Raw genomic sequence first — 27,570 nt, 5'->3', positions numbered from 1 at the left:
ACACAGGCTCTCTTTAAGACAAGGTGGTAGACTTTGCGATATTTTGTGTACCACTGAGACCACCTTCCATCTACAAATGTCCTGATGCGTTAACAAAAGCAGGCCCAGTCTAAATCGAATCCACCCACAGTAAGCAGTACCTCAGCTATCCTCCAAGCTCTCACCAATCAATGCTATTGATGTGTGAAAGGTTTCTGTATTGACCACAATAGCTAGGAGAGGCTCCTGGGATGAGTGTGTGTGTGTCTATGAACTAATTCAGGACACACAGATGGGGCGCAGGATGGGAGTTAGAGAGAGGAAGAAAAATATAAAGGCGAGTCCTTATTGACAAGCTGATCAATGGCTCTGTGCAGGGCTGTTCACATACACACACGCACACGCACACACATGCTTTAAACACACATATGCTACAAGATGCACAAACTCACCTCTTTGCCGTCCCTGGATGCTGCGTAGAGCAAGAATGTTCTGCTCATCAGCCAGAAACTGCCTCATCTTGTGGAAGGGCTCCTTCCCCCGGATGGTGAGTTTGTTCCACGGCTTTGGTCTGGCCAGGATCTCGCTGACTGAACCCTGGGAGAGTCCCAGCACGTAGTGGCCAAACACACGCTGACCAATGTTGTGCTTGATCAGCTGCTCTTTCACCTGCCGAGCGATCTCTGCTGTGTCCATGTCCTCCCCATCCAAAACGCTCCCTGTGGTGGCGTCGGAGTGGCTCGGGGATGGCGAGGGGGCGCTGCCAGCGGTGCTGCTCCCGTTAACAGGAGCCATGTCTGGGCTGGCTGGGGGTGGCTGAGGGCTACTGGCCGCCAGAGGGATGGCAGCAGACCCGGAGCCGGGGGTGGATGTAGGGATGGAGCTGAGGGTCGGAGTGAAGGGGGTGAACAGTAGAGCCCCACTGGGGATCCCAGACGACTCTTGCAATGCTTTGGAGTAGAAGGTCTGGAGCAGCTGCCGCTGGATTAAGGAGTTCAAAGCCATCTTACCACCCACCAGCGGGAAGACTGGAGAGTAGAAGTCCTGTCCAATGCCCGTAGGAGTGAATGGGTGCGTTTCCCCGCTGCTGGTGGTGGTGGCAGTGTTGAGGGCATCCGTGTGAGTGCGAGACAGGGGAGGCTGCGAGGAGGAAGGGAGAGAAGGAGGGGGAGGAGGGGGCGAAGAAGAGGGGTCGCTGGTTTCCTCCTTGGGTGTCGACTCTTCTGTCCCTTTCCGCCCGGCTGGCCCTACAAGAAAGGTCAAACACACCATGCATTATGGGGGGAGTCAACAAAAAAGGGGTTCCAGAAACATTGAAGAAACACGAAATTAACTTAAGTCTTTTCCAAATTAGTGAGTTTTCCTTTTTTGCCAACCCCCCCAGACAAAATGCCCATGCATTTGTGATTTCAACCTTTCTTGTAAGTCACAGCCTGGAAGGGAAAAAAATCAGGACAAAACAAACAATTGACACTGTGTCATTAAGGGAAAGAGGACTGATGTCCACAGACCATATGTGTGTCCTCATCCATGCTGCAGTAGAGTGATTGTCCAACTGCTGATGCAGTAACAAGTCTTTAGTTCATTAAATATATCCAGGGACAAAAAAAAACTTTATGGTTGAACAGAATAGAAATCAATGCCACCAATGGCTAAGAGTACAGGTCTGAATCAGAGTAAAGACCAAACTTTTCAAATAAACATGAATAAAAAAAAATACATATATATAAAAACATGTTTTGTTTTTTTTTCTCCTCAGTCTTTTCACTACAAGAATCCATCTTGAGGATAGGAGCAGAAAGCAATATTATTCAAATGCATAACCATTCAGACTTAACATGATTGAGGAAGACAGTAGGCTCCCCTTACTGTGAATGTTAATCAATTCAGAGCTACTCAGCTATTCAAGCCTAAAGCTATGACATTTCAAACCCATAAACACTGTTGCAGGGGTCCTGATGTAAGGGTGGGCGGGTGGATAGGGGAGCATAGTATGTTGTCCTCATTTGTGGTGTTGTGCAACTTCACTACTCTTAAGGTTGACCTGCTATTGCATTTGTTAGTGCGTCCCTTTGTGTGCAGGGTGAATATGAAATGACACCACATTATGTTTGTAAAACAATACAGCACCTTTGTGTATTCTCAGAGAAAAAGAAGCAAGACGCATGTATTTTCATGCATCTATGCGCTACACCTGCACAACCTTACCTGCAGCCCTCGTGAGCCCCACGTAGCCTCCTCCAGGAATACTGTAAAGGTGGACCTTCCTAAAACCTCAAACTTACCACTGAGCTCCGTGTTGGCTATGCGCAGTGCAGCACTCTCAGATTGAAGACTACGGTTCCTCTCCAGCAACAGCACCTCCAGAGGTTTGGATGAATCCTGATGACGACAGAAGCAGATTAAGAAACATAATGAACTTGTCCTACCCAATTTAAAAGCTCATAATTATAATTTTCCAGTTATTAATTAATGTCCTAACTATGGTCGTAATAAGGCAGCAAGAGACACGTTTACCTGGACGGAGTCTGATGTTCCAAACTCCACTGACTTCAGAATACTGAGAACAGAAAAGATCTCACTATAATAATTTGACACAATATGTGGTCAAAGTAGGTTAAGGGGGGCAGTAAAAGAGAGACAATCAAGCTGTTGACATGCATCATCTGAAATGAGGACATGCTTTGTTGAACTTGCAATAAACCACATGCAATAAATAGAACTGCATTCAACACAAACATGCACACAATGTGTTTGCACCTACCCCAACTCCTTCTTCACCTCCTCATAGTCTGCCTGCTTTTGAAGTTTCTCCTCCACTTCCTGTGGATAACACAACAACTTTACCAAGTTCTGAAACTAACATAGAATGCGTAATATTACAAAGAAATGCCAAAATAAAACTCCCAGAGAAGGCTCTTGTGCTACCTTGAGAACGGCTGTCTTGCTGCTAAGCTGCTGCTCCAGCTGTGTGATCTGGGTGCTGGTGGTCTCTCGGAGTTTGGTCAGGCTGGCCTGCAGTCTCTGGACGTCTTCCACCAGCTGTGCAGTCTCCCTTTCTTTGGCCCTGAGCTCCACCTCTAGACTTGAGTGGGATGCCACCTCTGCTGCCTGTTCCTACAAGACAACAGCAGTTTAATCTGACAGCAAACATGAACTGAAAAAAATATTTACATAAATCGCAAATGGGCTAAAGGGCACACATAACAGAAATTCTTTGTTTGTTGTGACGTACATGCATGTATGGTCACTACACAGTTTGTTAAATTTTTAAAGTTTTAATATAAAATTCAATTACTTTTATAACTTCTTTTGTCACAGTAGCTCATAAAAGTGAGTACATGTATAATTCTCACATGCTATATTATAAATATACTGTATATATACAGTCATGTAAAAAAAAAAAATCCATTCTCTTGGGTATGGCATTCACCAGAGTTGCACAGGTTGTTACTGAAATCCTCTTCCAATCCTCCATGACGACATTACTGGTGGAGCTGGTGGATGTTCCACACCTTGTGCTCCTCCACCTTATTCCGCTTGACGATGTCCCACAGGTGCTCAATCAAGTTCAGGTTTGGAAAAATTCTCGGCCACTCCATCACCTTCAACAAAGTACTTGCCATCTTGGAGGTGTGTTTTCATGTTGGAAAACTGACATGTGGACCACTTTCCAAAGGGCGGGGATCACGCTCTGCTTCACAATGCCATAGTAGATGTTGAAATCTATGTTTCCGTCAATGAACCGCAGTTCCCAAGAGCAGACAGCACTCATGCAGCCCAAGACCATGACGCTACCACCACCACGTTTGACAGCAGGCAAAGTTCATTTCTATAATATTGTCCCTTGAAAAGCCATAATAAAGTGGCTGCTCAAATGTGAAGAGTGTACTCACTTTTGTGAGTTCGTGCGCATGACAATTAACTGTAAAATGTTACTTACACAACATTAACCTGTACAGTATCTTAAAAACTTTTATGTTAGTGTCTGTTTGTATTACAGTGTTCCCTTGTTTATCGCGAGGGATAGGTTCCCAAAATAGCCCGCAGTAAGTGAAATACGCGAAGTAGACAGCATAATTTTTTTTTACAATTATGATGTGTTTCAAGGCTGTAAAGCCCCTCACCATACACTTTATACACTTTTCTCAGATAGGCATTCAATTTAATTTGAATTTTAATGAACAACCTACTCGGTTGGACACAAGAAATTGTTAAGTGAGTCACATGTGTTTCGCTCCTCGGGCCGTGGCTCTTCGCTGTTTGGCTGTGCCATTTTTGTGTCCTTGTTGAAGTGTGTTGCTCCTGCCTTCGTGTTTATTTCCTCCGCGTCGTCCTCCGTGAGCCGAGGATTCATTTGTTCCGTGGTGGCGCCCTGCAGACGCGTTCCTTTGGCGTGTGCGGTAGCTGGCTTCTTCTGCCATTTGGGTGCGCAGCATTTTGTCGCCGTTGTGGGTTTATGCAGCGTTCGGAGTCGCACGGTTGGCTTCTTCTGTTCCTTCTATTGTTTACAGGATTGGCGGTGAGCAAACAGCCCACACGGTTAGCTAGTTTGCTAGCCATGTATGGCCATGACCACAACAGGAGACTGTCTTCGGCCAATCAGAACACAGAAAACTACAACGCTCAACTTTCTTCAATGCAATTTTTCTTAAAGGGCCAGGCTTGGCCTGCAACGGCGTTCATACGCTGTAATTTTTTTTAAGCACTACAATTGCACACACAAAAAAATCAGCAAAAGCATTAGTCCGCAAAAGGTGAACCGCGATGGAGCGAGGGAACACAGCCTTTCTTAGTGGGAGAATTTTTTGGACAACAAATCAGAGGTTGAACAGCCTCCAGGGAAGTTCCAAGAGTGAACTGTATAGTCCTGTTCCGCAAACACTATTAACTAAAACTATTCTCAGCACCAATCATGAGGTAGCAACTCCTGAGACAGTCCACACAACCTTGAAGACTGATGACAACTGTGATCAATTAATAGCTGCTGTGATCACATGATCACCTCTGAAGTAAAAGGGCCCGCTGATCTTTAGCCCGTCAATACCGCTTTATCTGCTACGCGGTAAATCAGTATGGCGGCGAGACGCGTTACCGTGTCGGGGTCGGCCTTGGTCGGGCTGGCAGCTCGCTGGGATTGGTTACTCAAGGACAGCTGCTCCCGCAGTGACTCAGCCTCTCTTTGTGCTGCTTCAGCTCGCTGCAAGGAGATGGAGAAACTCTCAGAAGATGGGGAAAAAAAGTGGCGATTCTTACAGTCAAACACGATTAATGTCATGTTTATGCAGCTCCAATCTGAATCTGAATCTCATGTGTTATGTTCTTTTGTGTACATTTTCTCAAACCCCCCAGAGGAAGACCCCAAAACTTTAATACGTGTGGCATGAGAGTGAGCGAGATGCTGACATTGCATGGCACTGGCATGCCACTAACTCAAGATAATAAGAATCTGTCCTGGAGCAACCATTTCATGGTGATCTGAGGGTGGAGTGAGTGGAGCTAAAGTTGTTAATAACATTTTTTTCCAGCTCAAAGAATATTTAAACGCAAAATTCTAGATTTCAATGCATCTTTCAGTGTATATGGCAGCAGTTCTAGTCCTTCCAGCATTCAAACCAGAAGGAGGGAGGTTTTTCCTTCAGTTCAATAAAATAAAATATTACATTGGTACAGAAAATTGAGATGACACCCGCTGCCTGTTTTTACGGCCAAAACTGCCACGCTCCAGTCGGGAGTCATCAGTAACACGGGTAAACAAGGCCGTCATTAGGAGTTACAGGCAGCAGATTCCATGGCGTTCCTAATTGCAACCACATTGGGAGCCGCTATTGACGGGGAGGGGAGCCGGACTGCCTAGTCGCAAAAGCAAAACGCTGTTTTCCATTTTCTCCTTATAAAAGCGTATAAAAAGTCTGTGGCTGAGCTGGCGGCCATGCTGTCATCCTCTGTAAACCTCAAATCAGAAGTGTGAATAGTGCATGCGAGAGTGCGTGTGCGTGTGGATGTGGCATTATCGTCAGTGTGCTAACCTTTAGGCTAATATTAACATTACATGCCTATGCTAACCCTTTAGCCACAAATCATACTCTTGGGCTAATAATGAAAGTTAACAACAATGACATTAACAGATACCACAGGAATATTTACAGCGCAGGAGCAGAGGGCGCGCTAAGGGGCCTGTTTCAGCTGGATGGGGTTAGTGTGTGTAATAAATTAAACAACAAACAAGGGGCCTTCACAAATGCAATGCAGTAAATATAGCTCGATACAAGACATGTGTTCATTGGTTCTGTGCAGATAATATGAGTACAAGCACAGCTGCATTTGCCAGTGAATCATGAAAATAAAACAGCAGACAGGGCAAAACAACTGTTTACAATGTTATTGTCGTTGCCATTGGATGCAGTGGACCAACTGGGATGAATAAAAAAAACAGTAAACTACATTTATACAACGCACATCAAAATGTATTTCTTGCATCACGTTTTTCAAGACAAATGTCAGTTTGAGGGGCAGTATGCTTTACCTGATTGGCTCTTTCAAGGTCTGTCATCACCATCTCAATCTCGTCGGCCCTGAGGAAGACATTTGTGTTACTACAGTGTTAAATGAGACAACACATAACTCAAATCACAGAGACATGCAATTCTCGGTACGAAAAGGACACGGAACGCTCACTAACGTGCGAGTACACTCCCATTTAGGCCATGCTTGTGTTGTGTCCATTAAGATACCGTCTAAATTTCACCTTGATCCATTGATTGTGAACCCTCTAACCTAAACAGCCTGTATCTGTGCGTGCACACATGTAGTTAAGTGTGTGTTTCTATGCGCACATGTAAGCCCCCTAAAACCTAGGCCACACTAAAACAGAGGGATTATATTAATAGAGCTCTAAATCCTAATACAGAAGACTAATCTGCTATGAAGCTGTGTGATTGTGTCTGGCTAATGGTTTGGATGGAGGCCACGGTTCACCTCTCACTTGCAAGAGGTCAGACAACAGGAGTGCATCCCATAATGCTGCCTCTTTATTCAACTTAAGTCAAAAACAGTTTGATAAGCTTCTGTTGTGATTGACATGACTAAGATATGCAAAGCCTGTCAATGATGTGCACGTCACATCCTGTATTTGACACCCCTCTAATTGAGACAATAATGGCCGTGTGTTGAAGTCATTTCCACTAAACAGAAATATACTATACTGCTATACAAGCTGTACACAGACTACTCTCAAGTAAACCCAAGTTTCATTTCTATAGTATTGTCCCTTGAGAAGATAGAATAACATTTTCGCACAAATGTGAGGGGTGCACTCACTTTTGCAATAGTTACTATATTAATAGTAATAATAATAATAATACTGTTAAGGTGCATGTTGGTGTTTTTGGTGTAACAGTCACGACATCATAAGCTCAAAAATTAAAAGAGAGTCGCACTCGGGGCAAATTTTGTCGCTACCACCACTTCCTGTAGCATGGGCTTCAGCCTTTGTAAACCCGCTGATCGCTCCACAAGTGTGACTTTTACCTTGCGTGTATTGCTTAAGCTGTATTGAGTGCGTACATGGACTAGCGCATGAGAGCTACTGTTTTATTATCTGCTGCAGTCTTTTGACAACAAACCCAAAGACCCACGCAGCTTTTGTATGTGTGTGTCACACTATGAGAAACAGTGTTATGTCCCATAGGCTTTTATACTACTGATTTGAATGTGTTTAACAAAACAGACACAGTTGATATTAGGTCAACAATGTGCCAAAGGCGATGTACTAAAAAAAAAAAAAAAAAAAAAAAAAAAAGTCAGATGAGGGTGGAAGAGCTTTTCACTCTTCATTTTTATTCTTTCCCCGAGTTAAAAGGATCTGGTATGCATTTAGGCAACATAATAGGACACTACCTCACCAGCTTTTATCCTGTCTTAAGCTATAGTGTGCGAGAGAGCGGCGTGCACACTCTCCCGCGCACAAATGTGAGGTCAGAGAGCCAAACAAGCCAGAAAAGCTTGTAATGGAGAGCGTTTATGGATATAGTAATGCAACCCAAATACACTGAGCACTCCCGCTCCAAATGTGATCATTTAATCAAAGTACAGATGCACAAAGTCTTCTTAAATAACCTTTGGATTTGGCTGTATTTGGGAATTATAAAGGCAAAGCTAGAGGCTGAGGGCCAAAGGAGATCACAGGGAAGGGATTTTCGGCGTATCCTGACACAGTCGGTCGGGCGCTGGGAAGGCTAGCGCCTCTGCACCAATTGGACACAAAAACAGCAACGTTTCGAAGGGGTCTTGTTTTTAGCATAAAGAATGTATTACTATCTAACAGAGCTGCCACAGGGAGGAGCTATAGAGTGGCTGCACATTCAAAATACACACCAACAACATGCAAGCCCACACACACTTTTTGTGGCATACAAGCCATTGGATGCACCCGGTGACATCAGTGAGCACTGGAGGACTTCTGAAACACGCCCAGAGCCTTTAAGCTGTTACTGTACTTCCTCCATTTCAGACAGGCCTTTTCATCTCTTATCATGCTCTCTCTCGCTCTTTTCCACACTTATGTCTGATGCTCTCCTTTCTCCTCAACTCATCTACTTTCCTGCTCTCTTCTACCCCCCCCCCCCAAGCCTGTCCTCGCTGCCAGCAGGATATTCCCCGATTTAGATTTTCATTTCCCTCCTCTATCACACTCTGATCCCTTCTTCCTTGCAGTAGCCTCCAGACCCCGGCTTGCTTTTTTATTTTGCCCTCCAGCTTTCATCCCTCCATTGCCTTTTCTTTCCCCAGCCTTCTCCACGTTGCATTTCCACAGTGTGGTACCTTGAGAATTTCAAGGAGGCTTAAAAAGAAGCTAGTTGTGAGTGTCACCGTGGGTGTGTGTCAAGGCTTGATATGCAAACAGGAAACACGTACAAACGTATGCACTGCTCCCTAATCATCAACAATTAAATACGCATTCCCCAAATGTATCCCCCAGTCTTTACACACAGATAAAGGGTACACATTAGCACACATGCACGTGCACAAACACACAGCATCCTGCAGGGCCGTGGATCAATATATCATTAATCTTTAATAGTGACTAAACGGGTAAAGCGCGGCCAGGCAGACTCTCGGAGAGCTAGCAGAGAGGGGGGGTTACTCTACATCTGCAGGCCTGCTTCCCGCTGGAACTCACACACTCCCAAGCACTGCAACATCGACCAAATTCTCTTTCAAGTGTGTGCGTATGTGTGTGTTTTAAAAGGCAGATTACCCAAATGCAGCAAGAGGATGGGAGATTTGTCACGCAATGGCCTCCTTAGCGAAAAGTTCAGAGCAAGTGTGTGCGCGCGGATGCCGGCGCTTGTGTGAAAACCGTGCACGTATGCATTCTGTGTTTTCTGCGGTGCCAAAATGTGAAGCAGTCAAAGGGTTAAAAGTTGTGTTCAGCCAAACACTGGCGATTTGCTCAGCCAAGCAGTAAACGGGGGGGAAGGACTCCAAGGACTGGGAGGGTGCAGGGTTAGAGAGGGTTTGTGTGTGCTTTAAAGCGTTGCATTAAAATTTCAGATCACAGCACGCCACATAGTCAAGGACCCTGACTGCCTCAGGCTCACGAGTGAACGAGCGAGCGCGTGTGTGTGTGTGTGTGTGTGTGTGTGTGTGTGTGTGTGTGTTTGGATGTGTACATGAGCATGCGTAGGGATGTGGGCAGGCATGTGTTTATTAGCCTATGCCAGCAAATAGGACCTACTATACAGGCCTTTTCAAAATGCAACATAAAAGGGGAAATAGAGGGACTGAAAAAGGTGAAAGAGTAAATAAATGAGAGAAAAGAGTGCAATATGGATGGGGGGCGGGGGGAGTTTCAGAGGGGGGAAACTGCAGTTGGTCTATAAAAAGGTATTGATTGATGCCATTGCACTGTATGCAATATCTTCCTGTGGCCTTTCCTTCAACACTCACAAAAAGATAAAAGATAACATAGAGAGGGAGAAAAAAAGTCATAGAGTAAAATCAAATCGATGTGTTTGTAACAGCCAATCGATTTAACAACTCTGTTAATGGATAGACAAGGTGAGTTTGGGCCAAGACACATTTAATGGAGTGGGGGGATGGAACCTGAAAGCTAAATTGATAATCTGCTGTGCTTGTGTGGATTGAGTGGATTCAAAGTAAACCATTTTATGGCTTGTCTTAGAGAGTGCAAACACTATTGATTAGGGTTTCCGTCTTTACTGAATAATTTGGGCATTTCGGAATATAATTTGAGTGGTTTTAAATGGTCAGCACTGGTTTCTCACCCAAGGGAACAAGAGAGTGTGAATGTCATAAAGTGGCACTTCACAGTGTTGGGTGCTGACAAGGAAAAGCTTCTGTACTCATCTCTGCTAGCGCTAGAAAAGATCAATACTGATGGATTGTCGCTACTCAAGTATTGAAGACGCCCGATCTCACGATCCCTCATCAGTCATGATCTCCATGAATCACAAGCTGTTTTTACAAATGAAAGCTGGACACATGTAGCACAAAGCAGGAGATGTCGGGAGATGGAGAACGAGTGGGGAGGGTTTATCAAATGATGTATAGTTCATGTACGGATGGGCATTTCTATTCCATATACTGTATATGTCTAGTTGTGTACACAATCTGTCTCTTGTTTGTAGGTTTTTCAACCCTATAGTCCTGGGTTTAAAACCAGGTTGAGGATACCACTGACTCCACAAAGCCTCCGTGAGAGGCCATTTGTGGCGTTCCCAGTGTGACAGGACACGTGTGGGATAGAACCAGAAAAATCATCTGAGGATACAACTCAGAGTTTCAAAAGAACTGGTGTCAGAAATGGAATGATTTGGACTGTCCCTCTTGCTAGACTGAGGACGACGTAGGCCTGCCTCCGGAGGGGGAAGGGAAGTATGACGAGAGCATCCGTCAGCAAAATGGCAACATTTACAAAGACGTTTTATGTTATGGTTGGTGTAAAGAACTCAATAAATCTGGATTCAAATCCAGCCAGAGGGTAAAGCTTTGCAGGTTTCCTTGCCACCATACATTTGTTGCTTGATGAGTACATTTCCAAGGGAGAGAATGATGCGTACACAGTTCCTAAAGATCAACAATTGTTGTATTTGTTGGTATCTCCAACTATGTACAGTACTACTACATACATAAGCACTGAAAAGAAGGCATGCATGGTGTGTATTCTACTGGTAACCTCAACTTGCCCCTCTAAATGCCAGTTATTATTTTGGAAATCGACTAAAAAGCAGGATTGAGGACATGAGATGATCAAATTAAAACCCACACACATTCAATAAATCCACTTTCTGATCACCATGCCAAATTCTAACTGATGTGGACATTTGCATACACATCTGTGCTCATAGACATCTCCTTCCCCCCCCGTCGACATCATGTTTCCACAGGTTTGGCATTATGCTGCATGTTGGGTAGTGCTTTGAAATAAATGCACTATAAGGAAATACTGTGTTTGCTGTGGCGGCAGAACACATCACAGTGCCCGTCAGTATTTACAGCGTGTGGGGTAATGCTGGGATTTGGAGGCCGCTCAGCTTTGTGGGAGACTATCCAGCTGTTCGGACAGCAGAGGGAGTTTCCAAGTAAAGAGGTGTACTAAACAGGATGATTATGTCAGGAACAGGAACAGACTATGGAGGTGGTGAAAGTGAGAAAGAGTCTCATACAAAAAAAAATGCACACCCAAATGAGTGAGACACGTACTTTGCTGAGGATTCCTCGTCATATTTTGTCTTCAAATCAAAGAGCTCGGCCTGAGTTGTTTCAAGTGCTGGAAAATACAGAAGTAGTGACTTTTTAACGTGAACTCAATAGCTTTTTAAAGATTTTTTTTTTTCGATCAAGTGTTTAGGTGGATTACCTGTCTGGAGGGACTGGGCCTTGTGCTCGGCCTCTTCCAACCGTGACGACATGGAATCTTGGCTCTCCTGGAGTTTCCTAAGCAAGACAGACAAGTCATGTTACAGAGAGCACAAAGTCACAGATCCACTGCGTCAGTAAGTCCTGGGCTCACACTTTTGTGACAACTGCAGCTATTCTCTATTTTCCCACCATCTCTGAAGTGTCCCCCCCCCACCACCACCAAAAAAAATCCCTCCAACACAACCCACTCCTCATTAAGCAGCCCTATTAGGCAGGAATGTCTAGCCACTGGGGCACTCAGCACCCGGGGTGGGGAGCGTCGAGGAAGCGTGGGGAGGCATGGGGGCTACAAAAAACCACAAGGATAAAATAGATTCATTCTTAGCGTATAAAAAGTTAGGATCTGCTGAGAAATTGCCACGGCATGTAAAAACATCAATAATCTAGCACAAAGAGCGTCTTTATGACACTCTTTGATGCCCACCCCTCCCTTCTCCGCCGAGCCGTCTCTCTCCTGTCATCTCCATTTTTTTTCTGCCCTCAATTTCATCCTTTCATCTCATTCCATCGCTACTTGAAGAAGCCACGTATCAAAAGGTGCCATCCATTTACTGGCCCTCTCAGACACAGGAAGTCAGCCCTCTGCAGACAGGAAGGGGACCATAAAACACTGACGTACAGGAAATACAAAAGGGGCTACTCATCTTCGTGTATATGTCTGAATTGGGTAATGAGCTCTTATAATAAACAAGAGGATTGATGCCAAAACATGCAACACAATATATTCGTCCTGTGTTTAAAAAAACAAAACAACTGATCATTTCAACTAAAATTTTCAACAGTTTTCAAATTAAAATGTGAAACTTTAGTGCTTGTGTGTCAACCTATTTGCATGACGGTGCATAATGGGCTAAGAAGTGGATTACTGTAATTGGATACTGCAATTTTGGGTGGTGCACTAACGACACAGAAAAAAACCATCTCTTTAAGAGCACAAGTGTGCTTTTCGTTGGGTGTTTTTCCATCCCTTTAAAACTGAAAAAGAGGAGCAGAGTTCAGGAGAACCACATTTAAAACATGCCTTTGAAAAATTAGACTGAATGTGGCATCGCAAGATAACATTTTATCTTGATAAAATATCTGGCAGCAATGTGTCGATCATTCATTGCCAGCACAAGCGTCCTGTGTTTCTGAAATAAATCTTTCAAAAAAATCTTTGAGGAAGTAGCCCATTACAATTAATTACACACGCTAAACTTAACTATATCAAATAAAGTTATTTCAAGGGTTTCATTCCATTCCAAAATAGAAGCATTAATTCCCGACAGGATGGCTGAAATACTTGGCAAATGAAGACAGAAAATAGTAGTCTGAGGTGCTGATTGCAATCAAGGTAAGTGGCACAGCCATTGGGAAAATAAGCTATAGTTTTACTTTCTAATCCCTGCATTGATCTAAAGCCACAAGGCAACAAGGGAAGCAATACAAATGTGTTGATTAAACTTGTGAAGAACACTGGGACTAAAAAGAAATGTGTTACACGTGATTAAATACCATAAAAATATATAGAAATGTTCAATCCAGGATTAGTCATAACAGTTTGGGACAAACACACACAAACACACACACCTCTCCTTCTCTGCATAGTCGTTGTGAAGCTGGAGCTGTGTTTCTTGTGCCAGGTTCTCTGCTTGATTCTTCAGCGACTGTTCGTACTCGCGGATCTTCTCTTTCAAGGCCTTTATGGTCACCTCTGGAGGAGGTCGAAGCACAGATGCAAATGCAAGAGAAAATGAAGTCAGCTAAAGACAATACACGGACTACAAATGCATGGTCGCAGAAGAGTACACTGGGCATCAATTGTTTATGATACAGTACAGGGTAAACGTATGTACCATAATAGCTGTATGACTAAATTGATTTGCTTTTCTTTTTATATGTACAACATATTTTGTTATGGATCTTCTCATGGAGCAATTTTAAATAGACATGAAACTTTGGCTATACTTTAGAGTAGCAGTAGTATAGATTTACTATCCACTGAAAATGACTCACACAGCCGTTATCTAAATAGGTGGCATCACAAGTAAGTACCAGGATAATTGTGTCATGCCTACAGTCAAGCATGGTGGTGGTAGTGTAATTGTCTCGGGCTGCACGGATGCCGTGGTTCATTGAGTGAAACATGAAACCCAACATGTACAGTGTTTCCCATACATTAATTTTATCGCAACGGGCCGCCACAAATACATTTGGTGCTACATGTTCGCCCTCACTCATAAACACATTATAATGAGACTGCCTGTGAATGTAGCTCGTTGTTCCAACTCTGTACAGTAGATGGCATCGCAACTCTCAACTCACCTCATAAGCACCTGGTCATCCAGAGCATAAGACCAAGCAGGAGAGTGTTGCCAACTTAGTAACTGTCGCTATATTTAGCAAGAATTCCGACCCCCCTGGATTCTGTTTTTCAAAAAAGATACAAGTAACAAATCTAGCAATTTTTTCTGATCTTATTGGACAACTGGAGACCAACATGAAACAGGGAGATTATAGCTCAGTAATGTAGCTCATACTAAGGGCTTCACAATCATCCCAAATGTTTACCGGAATTTGTCACCTACTGTGTGCTCTCATACTAACATCTTAGCTTCCTGAGAAAGTGCCTTAAAACAACAAATTGATCCTCTTTTTTGTTTTTAAAGTTATCCATAATTTTATCTTTTCGAAAACAGAGCTGAGGTAACAGTTTTGGAAACATTCATTTTCAATACTTGCGTTTCCATTTTCCATACTTTTCCAAACCTGGAAATGTATGAAGTCTAATTCCATACTTGTGTAGGAACCCTGAGGGCTGTACAGTGCCAGTATTTCACTAGCATATGCGGCTAGAAATGGATTGTGAGAGTAGCAAAAATAAAAAGGGCACACACGTGCGAGTATGCATTTCAAACCTTTCTAGGGCCCTATGATTTCCGCGTTAACGGAATCGTGGAATCCTGTTGTGTTGTGTTTTTTTTCCACAATGTGAATGAGTCAGCATGAGGAGAAGGAACGTTTGTGTGGGGAAGCATTTCCCCGTCGGACCTCTCAATCTTGGTGGAATCATCACAAACACTAACCCGCCCTCTCATGAACTAAAGAAAGAGGCAGGCTGAAACACAGGCAAAAGCTGTCAAAAAAACAACTTAGAAGCTCCTGTCTTATGGAGCGTGAATAAAGCTAGCTCGGTTACCTTACTTTAGCAAAGCATGCTAGTGCTGTGCATGTGAGTGTGTGAGTGTGTTCAACCGTATTGTTTTTGTACCGCTTGTTAACATAAGCGGGCACTGACGTCGTGAATGTTCTGAGTGAAAAAAAGGACGAGAGGCACCCACATCGTCTTAACCGTCAAACATTTTCAACACACACACACGCACACACACACACACACACACACACACAAACACACACTTTGTCACATCCTGTCCAATTGTGTAAACAAAATAAGGGTGTCATAAAAAAAAATAGATTTTTTTTTTTTAAAATGGTGAGAGAAAATGTCAAATCTGGGATAACTGACAGTGTCAAGCCAGAGGAGAGTGCAACAGCTAGCGTTAGCACTAGTGTTACTGGCATTGCGAGCAAAGTTTATTTATAACTAGTAACTAGTTATAAGTTGTTTAAGAAATTTCTTATTGCTCCTAAATTTTTTCTGTGCTCCTAAATGAAAAAAATTGTGCTCCTAATGAAAAAGCTTATTTTCTGCCCGCCATTTTGACTTTTATTTTTCATGTTTTTGCTTACTTTTTATCTCCCCCCGTGTCCCATAAACATGACAAGCACATGCATCATGGCCAATTATGCAAATTACAAAATGGCGTCAAAGCAGTCAGGATGCTACTGTTGCTCTGTAATGTTTTTTGAATACACTTTCATTTGTCAGATTCTTGCCAGCCAGCAGAGATGAGGAGAATCCTGCATGGTTTAGCCTTTACATCCAGAGCTGGCGGAGGCATACGCCATGTTCTCGGAGAGAGCGGATACGCTGTATTCATTAGAACTGCATTAGTGCTGAAACCCCACAACTCGCTGACGGCTGAGCTGTGTACGAGCAGGCCGGAAATAAATCTAACACATAACTGGAGTAATAAATAGGCGCCATGTGTGGATTTCTCAGAGAAAGATATAAACGCCCAAGACAGTGATAAAGAGCACGGCTGCTTGCAGCCTTTGACTGAGGGCTCTTAGCACTTGCATGTGCATGTGTGTGTGCGTGTGATTTAAACTCCAGTCTCACTACTCTGACACATAATCAATACAGGAGAGTCCCCTCAGAGCCCTCTTAGCCCTTAACTGCTTAACTGAACTTTAAACATTTAGGTTGCAAGGATCAATGACCCCTGCATTTGTATGTGTGTGTGCGTGTGCAGGTCGTTCCGCGTGTGTGTGTGTGTGTGTGTGTTTAACAGGAGTGGGAGTTCCATGGCGTGTTTTGGGGTTTAAATATCCCCCATCTATTGAAGCGGGAAGGAGGGATAAAGGAGGGAACAGAAAAATCAATGGCAGAATGGAACCCTGCCGCTATCGAGCTGTTGCAATTAACCCTCACTGAGAAAAGGGAGATTCCACAACATTCCCAACTCCCTCCCCCCTGCCCTCCCCCTCGACTGAAATTAAAACACTTTTATAACTCCTTCTCACTCAACCTCCTTTACCCCGACGTAGACAGTCTTTTTTTTTTAATTCATGAAAACGTGCCACATATTTTCTCCCCCTGAAAACTGGCAGAGTAAAACATTGTACATTTTGTGCTTTTAAAAATGCATGAGCCTTTCCAATACTTCCAGATGTGTATTGAAAAGATCTGCTACAAGTTTCTTTCAGGCGTAAAAATATCAACATACTGGAATTATGTTGGGCCGAGAATGGCTGCAAAAGGAACGGTCAATTCTATCCCCATTTTTGCGCTGCATATACTTGTTGGGCAATCTATTTTTAATTATAATTGCAACCATTTCCAAATCTCACTCAAGATTTATAAAGCCTTAATTCAAAGTGGCACACTGCCTTCCAAATGCTACTGATGTCAAGTTAGATGATTTATTACAGAACAGGACTCCCTGATGATACACATTTGCTTTTCATCATTTTCATGTGCAGAGAAAAACATTGTTCTTTCTCTCTTCTCTCTAATACTACATACTTTCTAAGCAGAGGTCATCAATCAGCACCCTTTCTATACAGACCCAGACCAATCATTACATTATTTTTACAAATGTTTGTAATTTAACCAGCACTGGCAGTTGCACACAGGGGATATACAGACCAGCTGCATGCATTGTACCTCCTCCATGTGACACAACTCAGCCTATAAACTCGTTTATTCGGAGTGGGGGGGTGTCCCAAAAACGCCCGCACTCATTTGTCTCTAACCTTGGTTTTTGACCTCTGCAAACTCTTTATTGTAGTCCTCCAGTGTCTCTCGAAGTTTGGTGTTCTCCGTCTCAATGTCGTGCATCCTTTGAAGCTTCAGCTGCAGCTGCTGAGCCAGCTCCAGCACAGGTACGGGATCTGCCAGACAAGAATACGCACAACATTTGACATCAGGCGCAAAACCTGATTAGGCAAGAACGAATAACCGCATTCAGGAAAACCCTATGAGAGCGAATGCTTGCTCCGCTGAGGTGTCCTTGAGAAAGGCGATGAATCTCTAACCACTCCGGGAACATTATTTTGGCACTGACCGTGACCTCTGATCCCCCTCCGGAGAACGACCAATGCCGTCAAGGACAAAATAATATCACGAGTACCAGCAATACTATGGTGTGATGAGCTAACAAGTCACTGTTGCAGCTCCTGTCTACGGATTGACTGTGTCTGCAAAGTTTCAACTGACATTGGATTTACATTTACGACTGTGACTTACTTAGTCAGCATTGCTGTATGCGTGGCCTACAAAAAGTATTTCATATTAAAAAAAACAGAACACAATGATAGTTTTCATATTAGTTTAAGTAATATTGGCAATAGTTCCTGCGACAGTTGTTATAATAACATATTCCAAGGCTCAAACCATAACACACATTCCTGATTGAATGATGAGCCATTACAGGGCAATTCAACTGAACTATTCAACGTGAATGACATCAGAGCAGTTCAAAACTTGGAAGAAACAAACATTTTTACAGCGGGACTAAAAAAAAAAACTCACCAGAGCACCCTTGTCATATCCTAGACTGTAATGTAAGTCGAGTTTTGGTGTAAGTCAGACCTTATACCTAAATTAACTCATAGGTCACTCACACTGTACACAGAGCACATAAAAAGTAATAAAACACTACAAGAATTAAATTAAACAGTAGCCAAGTAATATTTGTTTTACAAAGTAGAAAGTCATAAAAAATAAAAGTCAAAGCACTAGCAATCTTTCCATCACGATAACACCACGACACTGCCGTTATTATTGCAGCTTTCATAGGAAAAGATCCTTTAACATGCTCACAAATACTGTAGTGACCTGACAGTTACGTATGTGTGGTGTTAAAGAGTTTTGCGATTTCCACATGTCTTTGAACGTGACATGTGTCCTGACTGTGTGCGTGTGCATGTAGGAGGAAGATAGATCCGTGCAGAGAGGGTAGTTGAGTTTTCCGATGTTGTTTTGGCGTGGTTCGACCGAAGGTCATCTGTTCTGTTGTTGCAATAAAAAGAATGTTGATCGACCACTCATCCTTACAACGTCTGGGTAGACATTACATATGATCTTTATCCTGAATGACGGTTGCGACAGTCAAGTGTTGAGAGTTGTGTGGCCGCGCATGAGCCACACGTAGTCCATTCTTCCGCTGTAACTAATTCTCTAGCGAGTCTAGCATTTACAGGCCAAAATGAACTTTAATTTATGGGAGCACGTATGTAACTCGGAACGGCTAAAAGGGTAATAGCGAATAGTGTTTTTTGAAGGCGGTCCTTAAAGATAGTAGAGCTAGTAGAGGATCTTTGATGAGGGTAAACGTTTTGATTCTGCTTTATTTGTAACCACAGTATATTAGCCTATATATTTACTGAGATAAAAATGTTAAGGGCAGGGCCTTGCGCTCACATTCAATGCAAAATAAGAATAATAGTAAAGGGAGAACTAGGCCTGTCCCGGTCCTTAGCTTTCTGAACAATTTAGTTGAATAGCTGTGCTCTATGACATAACATATCAACTGCGACAGCTGACATGCTCGTGTAGTCATACGTAGCTAATTGATACCCACTAGCAACACAGACAGCGACGTAGATGAGTTGAATCATTAGAACAACACAGTTAGCTTAAACGGCTTGAATGAGTTCCTCAGATTGAAAGCACAAAACAAACATGGCACAAAGTGGAGGCGTAGAAACGGTGACGCAAAAAAAGGAGGAAGAAAGGCAACTTTCCGGAGGCATCTTCCCAACAAGTCTGAATACACAGCAGGGTTAACTGTCAGTGTGATGAAGAGAGCCCTGTCAGTCAGGCCAATCACATCTGATTGGTGCTCATGGGTGGCAGACTGGTGACAGGCAGCCAAGAGACGCGGGCGACGCTCATCAGCATGCCAGCTAAAAGAGCAGTTTGTGTGTGAGCGTGTGTGTGTGTGTGTTGTGCAGATAAGAGGAACTGACAGCTTACAGCTGGGGGTAAGGGCTGCGTGTGCATGTGTGTGAGCGCCTCATGTCTGACACAGTTAGATATCTTAACTATGCTAATGAGAGATCAGCAGAGAACGATGAGAGAATTTCATGCTGATTTTGTGCTGTCAAGGTGACACACCATGCAAGGCGCACAAGACCACATACATGCTTGTGTTGTGCACACACAGTACAAACACTAAGATACATAACTCAACACCCTGAATGCGGACGCCTATCTGCCTCAAAGTTGGCACCCTTGAAATGTAACTTTACCGTTCTTATCAAAACCTTTGTCCTTCACATACACCCCCGCCGCCAACCCACCTCCCCCACTTTCAAATCAACTCTACAGCCAGTTAAAAGCAGTTTGACTTATGGGCCACTGGTGCTAAACGTTCTCGCCAGACACCTTTAATCTACAGCAGAGCACGCTGGGGCTGACTAACCAGGCCTTCAGCTGATAGAAGACAGAACAAAACACACTGTTTCCACTTTCAAGACTGCTGCATTAGTCAGGCTGCTGCTGTGTGTCTTGTGTGTGTGTGTGTGTGTGTGTGTGTGCATCAGGCATTACATCATTGTCTCGCTGCAAGTTAAGAATAGCCCCCGTCAGCGCAAGCACTGACTTATTGGGAGCAGTACAATCCAAAGATATTACTGTAGGTCTAACCGTGTGGGAATATGATGACCTCCTTACGCTATAGATGAACTCAACTCCTCTCATTCGAACATACGTGGCCCCCTTCAGGGCTCCCGTATAGCTGAAGATCTCCCACCAGCAGCAATGTGACTGCGTGTCCCTCCTCGACCTCGCCGTGCTGACTGCTCATACACGTCGAAGCAGGCTGCTGTGCACACGTGTGACAGCCACAACATGGCACTTTTTTGTTTAGTTTTTTGTTAAATAAAGAGTAGAGCGGATGAGCTCTCACGTAGACATATTAGGGCGCTGCAACACGCCTTGATGCACTGTGGAGGAGCACCAGAGGGATGGTGTCATGCTTTTCACTCATCTGTTGGTGTGGTCTGCATGCATGGAAGCATCCTCCCGATTACTTTTATTTGTAGCCTCGTGATGCATCTAACACAAGATAATTGCAGGAGGCATCGTCTTACCTGGGACATCAATTATTTTCTTGTACACGTTTAAGAAGGCGGCCTCTGCTTCTTTACTTCTCTTACTGAGGGCATCGATCTGTGGTGGAAATAAATAAATGAAAGGTTAGTCTCACTATAGGCCATACATTCTCCCATCAACCTCCACATGTCAAACATCATTTCCACCAAATAGACCAGTTATGCTAAGTACACATTTTTTCACTTTCCAGTGCAACCAATTGGAGGGGGTACCAAAATAATCACTACTCTTCATACTAATTACGGGACAGTAACCCACATTTCCACCGAGCAGTACAGTTAAGCTCAGTTTGGTACACATTTTTGTTGTTTCCATTATAAAAAGTTGGAATGGGTACCAAAATAACCATTTTTCAAGCACTGAGATGATTCCGTGTCGATAAGTCCACGATCACCCTTCATAAGTGTCCTGAAGCAGACCATGGCACCCCAATGAAGGAGGACTGAAAAAAGGTATGTTTGGTTCAGTTATTTTGGGGCTTTGTACAATACAAACATAAAATGTGTTCTAACTCATACCACTTGGGTGGCAACGTGGCCATGTAGGATAGCAGGATAGTGTCGATAGATCACTGACTGGGGGAAAATGCAAGTTACATCAAGGTTTACCGTTTCTAGCATAATGTAAAATGAACTGAACCATCATTTGGTGGGAACGTAGCAACAACTGATCACCATAATTTCCGGTGTATAAGCCGCTATTTTTTTCTCACCCTTTGAACCCTGCAGCTTATACGGTGATGTGGCCAATTTATGGCTAAAAGAACGACAGTAGTGAATATGGATGCTAATATCACATTTTTAAGCAGTGATCGTGTTTTGATCTGACAAATCTAAAGTAAGTTTTATCCTGAGCAGAATTACTACAGCTTCAGTTTGGACTGCTTGGACCGTGGCAGATGTTGGAGGCCAATGGGGGAAAAAAAGCATCTCACGTCTCCTTCAGCGGAGTTAACAAGTGACGCTGGGAACATCGAGTGCAGGTAGGATTGCAAGGTTTATAGTGTGTCAAAAAATCCACTATCACCAAGGGGTTTCGAAAGGCTGGACAAATGTGTGATGAAGAGGACAGCTCAAGCTAAAGGGCTAATTTGCCTCAAGATAAAAAATGACACCGCAAGCGTTAACGAAAAAGAGTGAGCGTAAGAGACTGACAAAGTGCGTGACGAAGACATGAGGCTGTCCAGTGGTTTTAGTTCCCAGAAAGACAATGAAGACACCGATGAATTACTTTTCTTGTAGGCTACTGTTTAACTGGCCGTGTTACACACATTTATTTAATCCAGAGTTTCTGTGCACTAAATATCCCATGTTACGACGTGGACACCTGCAGTTATAAACCGGTGCGGCCTATATATGTACAAATATTTTTTCTCTGTAACTTTAGTGGGTGCGGCTTATACCGGTGCGCTCTATCTGAAAATTACAGTACTATGGACCACTTTCCTGCACATTTTCATTGTGGTTGGTAGCGGTACAGTGGTTGTAGACACTAATATTCATAGATTTGTTGACAGAATTATGTGTGATAATGGTAATGGAATGTAAAGAACATAACATACTGTTCCATGCAAATGAAAGAGAATTAAAAATCAGTTGTGTTGTTTCTTGTTTGCGGCTGGTGTCAGCATACAATTTTGGTATGGTATGGAATGGTATGGTTTATTTGTTATAATAACTTACATTCAAGAACATCACATGGTTACACTTGCACGAAGTGATGTTTTTAAAGTAACTTGTTAAGCACTATACAGAGTCATGCAAATGACATTTGTTGGTTATGCTGTCTTAACAAATGTTCACCCTTTTGTGCAGTGCTTCAGGAGTAGAAGAGTTCGCTTACACATACAAATACATACAGTTGTGTGAGAATATTAGCATCCATGGGGTGACTGTATGTTCCTTAATAATGGTTATACTGTGTTGGCTGCCATGCTATAACTAAGCTAATACTGCTATAGACATCCCGCTAATAGACCCGATCAAGGCTTACTGTTCCAAATTGTACCATGGAAAACCAAACTGATGTGTACCGCTTGGTGGTTTCAGACACAGGGTTGTCCACCTTGACTGTGCGTGGATATGTTGCGTGTAACCACAGTTGTTTTGACAGCAGCAGCATTAGTTCTTCCTTCCCGTGCAGCCAGCTCAGCTGTTCAGGCGGCGATGGACGCGTTCCGTTTGGCGTGTGTATTTGTGTCTGTCTGTCCTGAGCAAACGAGTGCAAGTGTGGTCGTATCCCCTCCAGCACGCTGACATCATTAAACAGCTGGCTCAGTCTTTCCAGCCACAGCAGGGGCAGATTATTCAGTCAGCTCTTAACGGCAATACAGTGTGGATCCATTACCGATGCAGCCATTAACACGAGAGGACACGGCATGCATTCCATCCCCGATATTATCGAAATGGACAGCATTAGAATGGATCCATAAGGGATTAATTCTAAAATCATACAGGAGAAGAACTTTAATACGGTTGTCAGTGGTGAAGCAGCAGGCAAACAGTGATAGACTACAGTGTCACGCTATGATATAAGAGGCAGGCCGAGTAGGCGAATAGCACATCAGAAGGGAAGTCTAAATAGAGGGAACCCGATGCCAAATAAAGAAATTCAGATGGTGCTACTGTACTGGGCAGCACTACAGCTGACTACTGTGGCTCACACACACACACACACACACACACACACACACACACACACACACACACACACACACACTAAACAGGCATGTGTTTCTCTTCCAACTCCTCCAGCAGAGAGAGAGAGAGAAAAAAACAGAATAGAGACAAAAGCCTATATAAGTCCAAATATTAAGTCTTCACATTCCCAGCCAAAGCAGTAGTGAAGCTGATGGGTGGTTCAGGGGTTCTTGCCACTGTAAACAAAGTGGGATACATGTAATTCTGCCCGGGCTCCTATGGGAACCTAATAAATCTCTTCACATGGCTTTGATTCATCTCTAGTTTTTTAGCCGCAAAACATCTGGCCCTCAGTTGACTGGTGCCAGCAGCGCCCCCCCCCCCCCATTATTTCTGCGTCTTTCTCTCACTCCAATTCTCCCTCTTGTCACTTCCATATTCTCCCATTTCTTTTATTTTTCTTTCCATCAATCTTTGTCACAAGTTTCTCTCTTGTACACTCTAGGATGGACAGGACTGACAGGACTTGTCTCAGTATCTCTCACAGACAAACACACTGCTATTATATCTCATTCTCACATCATGCCGTCTCATGTGAGTGATCGGGAACCTCTACTACAGCGCCACTAATGGAAGATTACGGACGCCCAGTAGTAATACCGCTCACACACCACAATCAAACCTGTTCATACGCCGTGCGTGTAAACATTTATATGTTTACTAGCCACAACATTAAGTACAACTGTACAATCTACAACAGCGGTATTTAGTTAACTATAATGACAACTAACATATAACAAATCCCTTTTTTTAACTTTAATAATGATTTGGAATGTGTGAAAAAGTGGAAAGGAACACAGCTCTCTTTGACCAGATGCTCATTATTAACAAGGGTTCTGCACAACACAATCAATGTTGTAATAGTGGCAAGAAGCCGTCTAAACTGTCAGCATTAATAGCGCTGATGAGTTCATTGTAAACAGTGTGGCAAGTAACAGGCTTGAGTTTCACACCAACAGCTAAGCAGTGCAACCAACCTTTAAAGCACATGCAGTGGTAGATAAAGCTGTGGGATGCTGACCACTATGATACTTGAAATATAGATTTTGCCATTTTGGGCAGTTCATTTAAAAACTATATCAGGAGGATACTTACAGCCACAGCTGTTAATGCCGATGTTAATGATTTAATCCTTTTATTATTATTTAATGATAATAATAAAAATGTGATATACAATACAAATTGAAGGCTAAAGGAGCATCCCTGAACAGACTATCTTCAAAGGTTCCTTTTGTCAACAGTTTGTTTAGGTGATCACAGTGGCAGAATGGCATGATAAGGAAGAAAACCATGCAATCTCACAAGCTAATACACATAAATGATCTTTCATGGTGGCAAAGGAAGACAGCTGCCTGACTGTACAATGACTGGGCCAAGGTCAGTGGTATGGCAGCTTTATATAGCCCAACATGGGAGGCAGGAAATAGACGTTTAATGTAGGACACACCCTACAGTTAGAGGCAGGTTAACTGCAGGACCAGAGCCATTAGACGACCACCCAGGATTTGCAAACACAACCCTTGCGGTTCCCAACTGCAGCGTGCTCCACCGATCCCGATCACATCTGCTCTCATATCCTCCCAAACACTCCCACCCCCCAAACACCATCCCCGCACACATGCACTCAAAACAAATGAAGTGACACAAATGATAGCTCACCAGTATCAGGAGAAATGCTTGCAATTGCAAAAAAGGGAGTCCTGACACATCCCGCACACACAAAACACATCCGTACATACGTCAGCGCCCTTGGGCCAACATCACTCAGCACCACCTCACTCCCATATCTAACCCATACTTTGTGAAGGGCATCAAGCCCACCTGAGTGGTTGGTTGGTTGGTTGGTTGGTTGGTGTGTGTGTGTGTGTGTGTGTGTGTGTGTGTGTGTGTGTGTGTGTGTGTGTGTGTGTGGTCCCAGTGGAGTCTGATAAGGGGAGGCTATGGGAAGCAGAGACTGAAGCCTTGGATAATGGAAAAGCTTATCTGATCGATGGTCCAACAAGGAACACTAAGCATGCAACACACACACACACACACACACACACACACACACACACACACACACACACACACACACACACACACACACACACACACACACAGACAAAACACCCATTTACCAAACTCAGGCCTTGTGGAAACAGTGGAGTTTATTGGTAATAATTACAACCTGAAGGCATCCACCTTTCAATGACAGAGCGCCAAGAACTCATGAACCATTGACTGGGAAAAGATTCCAGACGGTCGTGCAAATTGCTTAAGTTACAACGACCTTGCACTGTCTTGTCCTCGATCAAAGGTTTTTGAGGGGGTAAGCAAACAAAAGTCAGGCTAAAAGTGACGCACTCTCGTGTTGTGGCATGCAAGCAAGCAGAATAGTCGACTGATTGATGACGGGCTGCTCCGCGACTGGCTCGGGTGTATGGTATTATCTCAATAATCACAAGATAATGTCTTCTCGGTTGGCCGACCACCCACTATGCGCCTCAGTCTGTTCGGCTGTGCATGTCGCCGTCGAGGTGTGTCGACATGAGAGCTGTGGAAACAGCTGACAAAACCCCAATTACATTGCTGCACTTTCTTTGCACTAAATAGAGTGTGGATAATCAGCAAAACATGGTGGAGCCACTTTAAATTACAGCGCTTTTTGTGGTTGTTTTTTTTTTCTTCATAACCGCTGGCTGGGGTTGTTGCCCATACACAAGAATATGGAAAGTAACCCAGTGTTAAACTGTAATATTCTGTGGCTAGTAGCACAGAAGACCTGTCAGTATCTATTGGCATGATTTGCCTCGTGTGTACAGTGTGTGTGAGCTGGGAGGAGAGATGGGTGCACTGAATGTCCACCCACTCCAGCCCCAAATAATGCCCCGGTCCAAAACAGCCACTTCCACTCTTACCCGCTCTCACATATAGGAGTGAACTAGAAATGTGTGACTGCCAGAGAGGAGGAGTCTGCATGGAAATAGGCCAAAATGATGGAGGAGGACTGTGGTGGGAGTGTGATATAAGCACACACACACAAAGTCACCTCTTTTAGGTCAAGGTACATGCAAACATATGGAGAGGGAAACATTACACTGGAATAAAATAAATGTGTCATGCACTGTGTGCATGCAGCTGTGATTCCTCGCCCCCAATGCAGACAACAAACTAAGAGGAAATAGCATTTGGTGAGTCGCTGACGAGACGAGACTGGCTAAAGCCAAGGGTTTTGTGATGCTTTTTTTTTTTGCAGGATGCAATTTAAACACACCCTGAGGCAGGAGGACTTCATGAATAGGAGAGAAAAATCAAGAGAGGAGCAGAGTGGCAAGGAGAAAAAAAGTAGGAGGGTAAAATGAGATAGTGGTGAGAGAAAGAACAGGAGAGTGGAAAAAGGGAAGGGACTTAAAGACAACAGGAATGTCAAAGTGGCTTTTATAAAAAAAAAAAAAAAAAAGCAGGTCGGGACTGCTGTGCTTAAGCATGTTTATCGGGGTGGGGGTGGGGGTGGGGGGGGGGGGGCACTCACCTCTCCTTGGAAGCTCTTGAGCAAAGGAGCAACTTGTTTCCGGAAGTCCTGAAAAAGGAAGGAAGAAAGGTCAGTCAATACAGCTCAGGAGGAGGATTCATAGTTTTGCTTTATCTTTGGCTTTTTTGTGATGCCTCCACCGAGGTGTAGCAGTGATGGCAAAAAGAACTACAGTGGAGACCAGAGAGCCAGAAATGAAATGTAATCCAATGTAGCAAAAGTGGTATATGGCTGCAGTGCTGAGTACAAAAGCTAAGTCAATAATAAGACAATAATAAGGCAACCGCCCATAAACTGGGTGGATGACCACGTCTGTGTCGGATGCACCCAAAAAACAGACTGTGTGTCCTTGTACTTAACGGAGTGCAGAGTTGTCTTTGTCTCTTATGCAAATTAGCTTTCTTACAGTCCCATGGGTGTGTCCTCATTTTTTTTTTACATGAATTTATATATTTGTTTGTGTAAGCCAACTCTTCTAGTCTTGAACCGCTGCACACAAAAGGGTGAACATTTGGCAAAACACACTCCTACTGTGTTGCCTGTGGTATAGTTTGTCTGGCACGTACCCTACAGAGTGGCGCTGTTATTAATCCCCAAAGTCTAGCCTCATAAGTCGGATTGACTTGAAATTTCTCACACTGCAACAGTAACTTTAGGGTGTCCGGTTGAATCGCCGCAGAACTTGATATACAGTCTTTGCAGAGGCAACT

The 27,570-nt window shown here is 43.6% G+C and overlaps 1 protein-coding gene across 5 annotated transcripts in view; it reads right to left on the bottom strand.

Moving 5' to 3' along the window:
* Window positions 1-27,570, bottom strand: part of cux1b (cut-like homeobox 1b) — an 87,447-nt gene that overhangs the window by 17,843 nt on the left and 42,034 nt on the right. For 2 of the 5 annotated variants that reach the window (XM_054795257.1, XM_054795260.1), the window contains exons 3-15: window positions 26,861-26,908; window positions 20,626-20,704; window positions 17,284-17,421; window positions 13,495-13,618; window positions 11,864-11,940; window positions 11,707-11,773; window positions 6,506-6,554; window positions 5,075-5,179; window positions 2,908-3,096; window positions 2,744-2,802; window positions 2,497-2,539; window positions 2,265-2,361; window positions 432-1,226 (exon numbers count right to left, since the gene is read on the bottom strand). In XM_054795257.1, the coding sequence (XP_054651232.1) occupies window positions 432-1,226; window positions 2,265-2,361; window positions 2,497-2,539; window positions 2,744-2,802; window positions 2,908-3,096; window positions 5,075-5,179; window positions 6,506-6,554; window positions 11,707-11,773; window positions 11,864-11,940; window positions 13,495-13,618; window positions 17,284-17,421; window positions 20,626-20,704; window positions 26,861-26,908 (1,870 nt within the window). The remainder of the gene's footprint in view (window positions 1-431; window positions 1,227-2,264; window positions 2,362-2,496; window positions 2,540-2,743; window positions 2,803-2,907; window positions 3,097-5,074; window positions 5,180-6,505; window positions 6,555-11,706; window positions 11,774-11,863; window positions 11,941-13,494; window positions 13,619-17,283; window positions 17,422-20,625; window positions 20,705-26,860; window positions 26,909-27,570) is intronic. The other 3 variants (XM_054795259.1, XM_054795262.1, XM_054795261.1) reach the window with 3 other exon arrangements.

Source organism: Dunckerocampus dactyliophorus, chromosome 12 (assembly GCF_027744805.1).
Source record: "Dunckerocampus dactyliophorus isolate RoL2022-P2 chromosome 12, RoL_Ddac_1.1, whole genome shotgun sequence".
NCBI lineage: Eukaryota > Metazoa > Chordata > Actinopteri > Syngnathiformes > Syngnathidae > Dunckerocampus > Dunckerocampus dactyliophorus.
The sequence above is the reverse complement of the archived record's forward strand: the minus strand, read 5'-3'. Positions and strand labels throughout refer to the sequence as shown.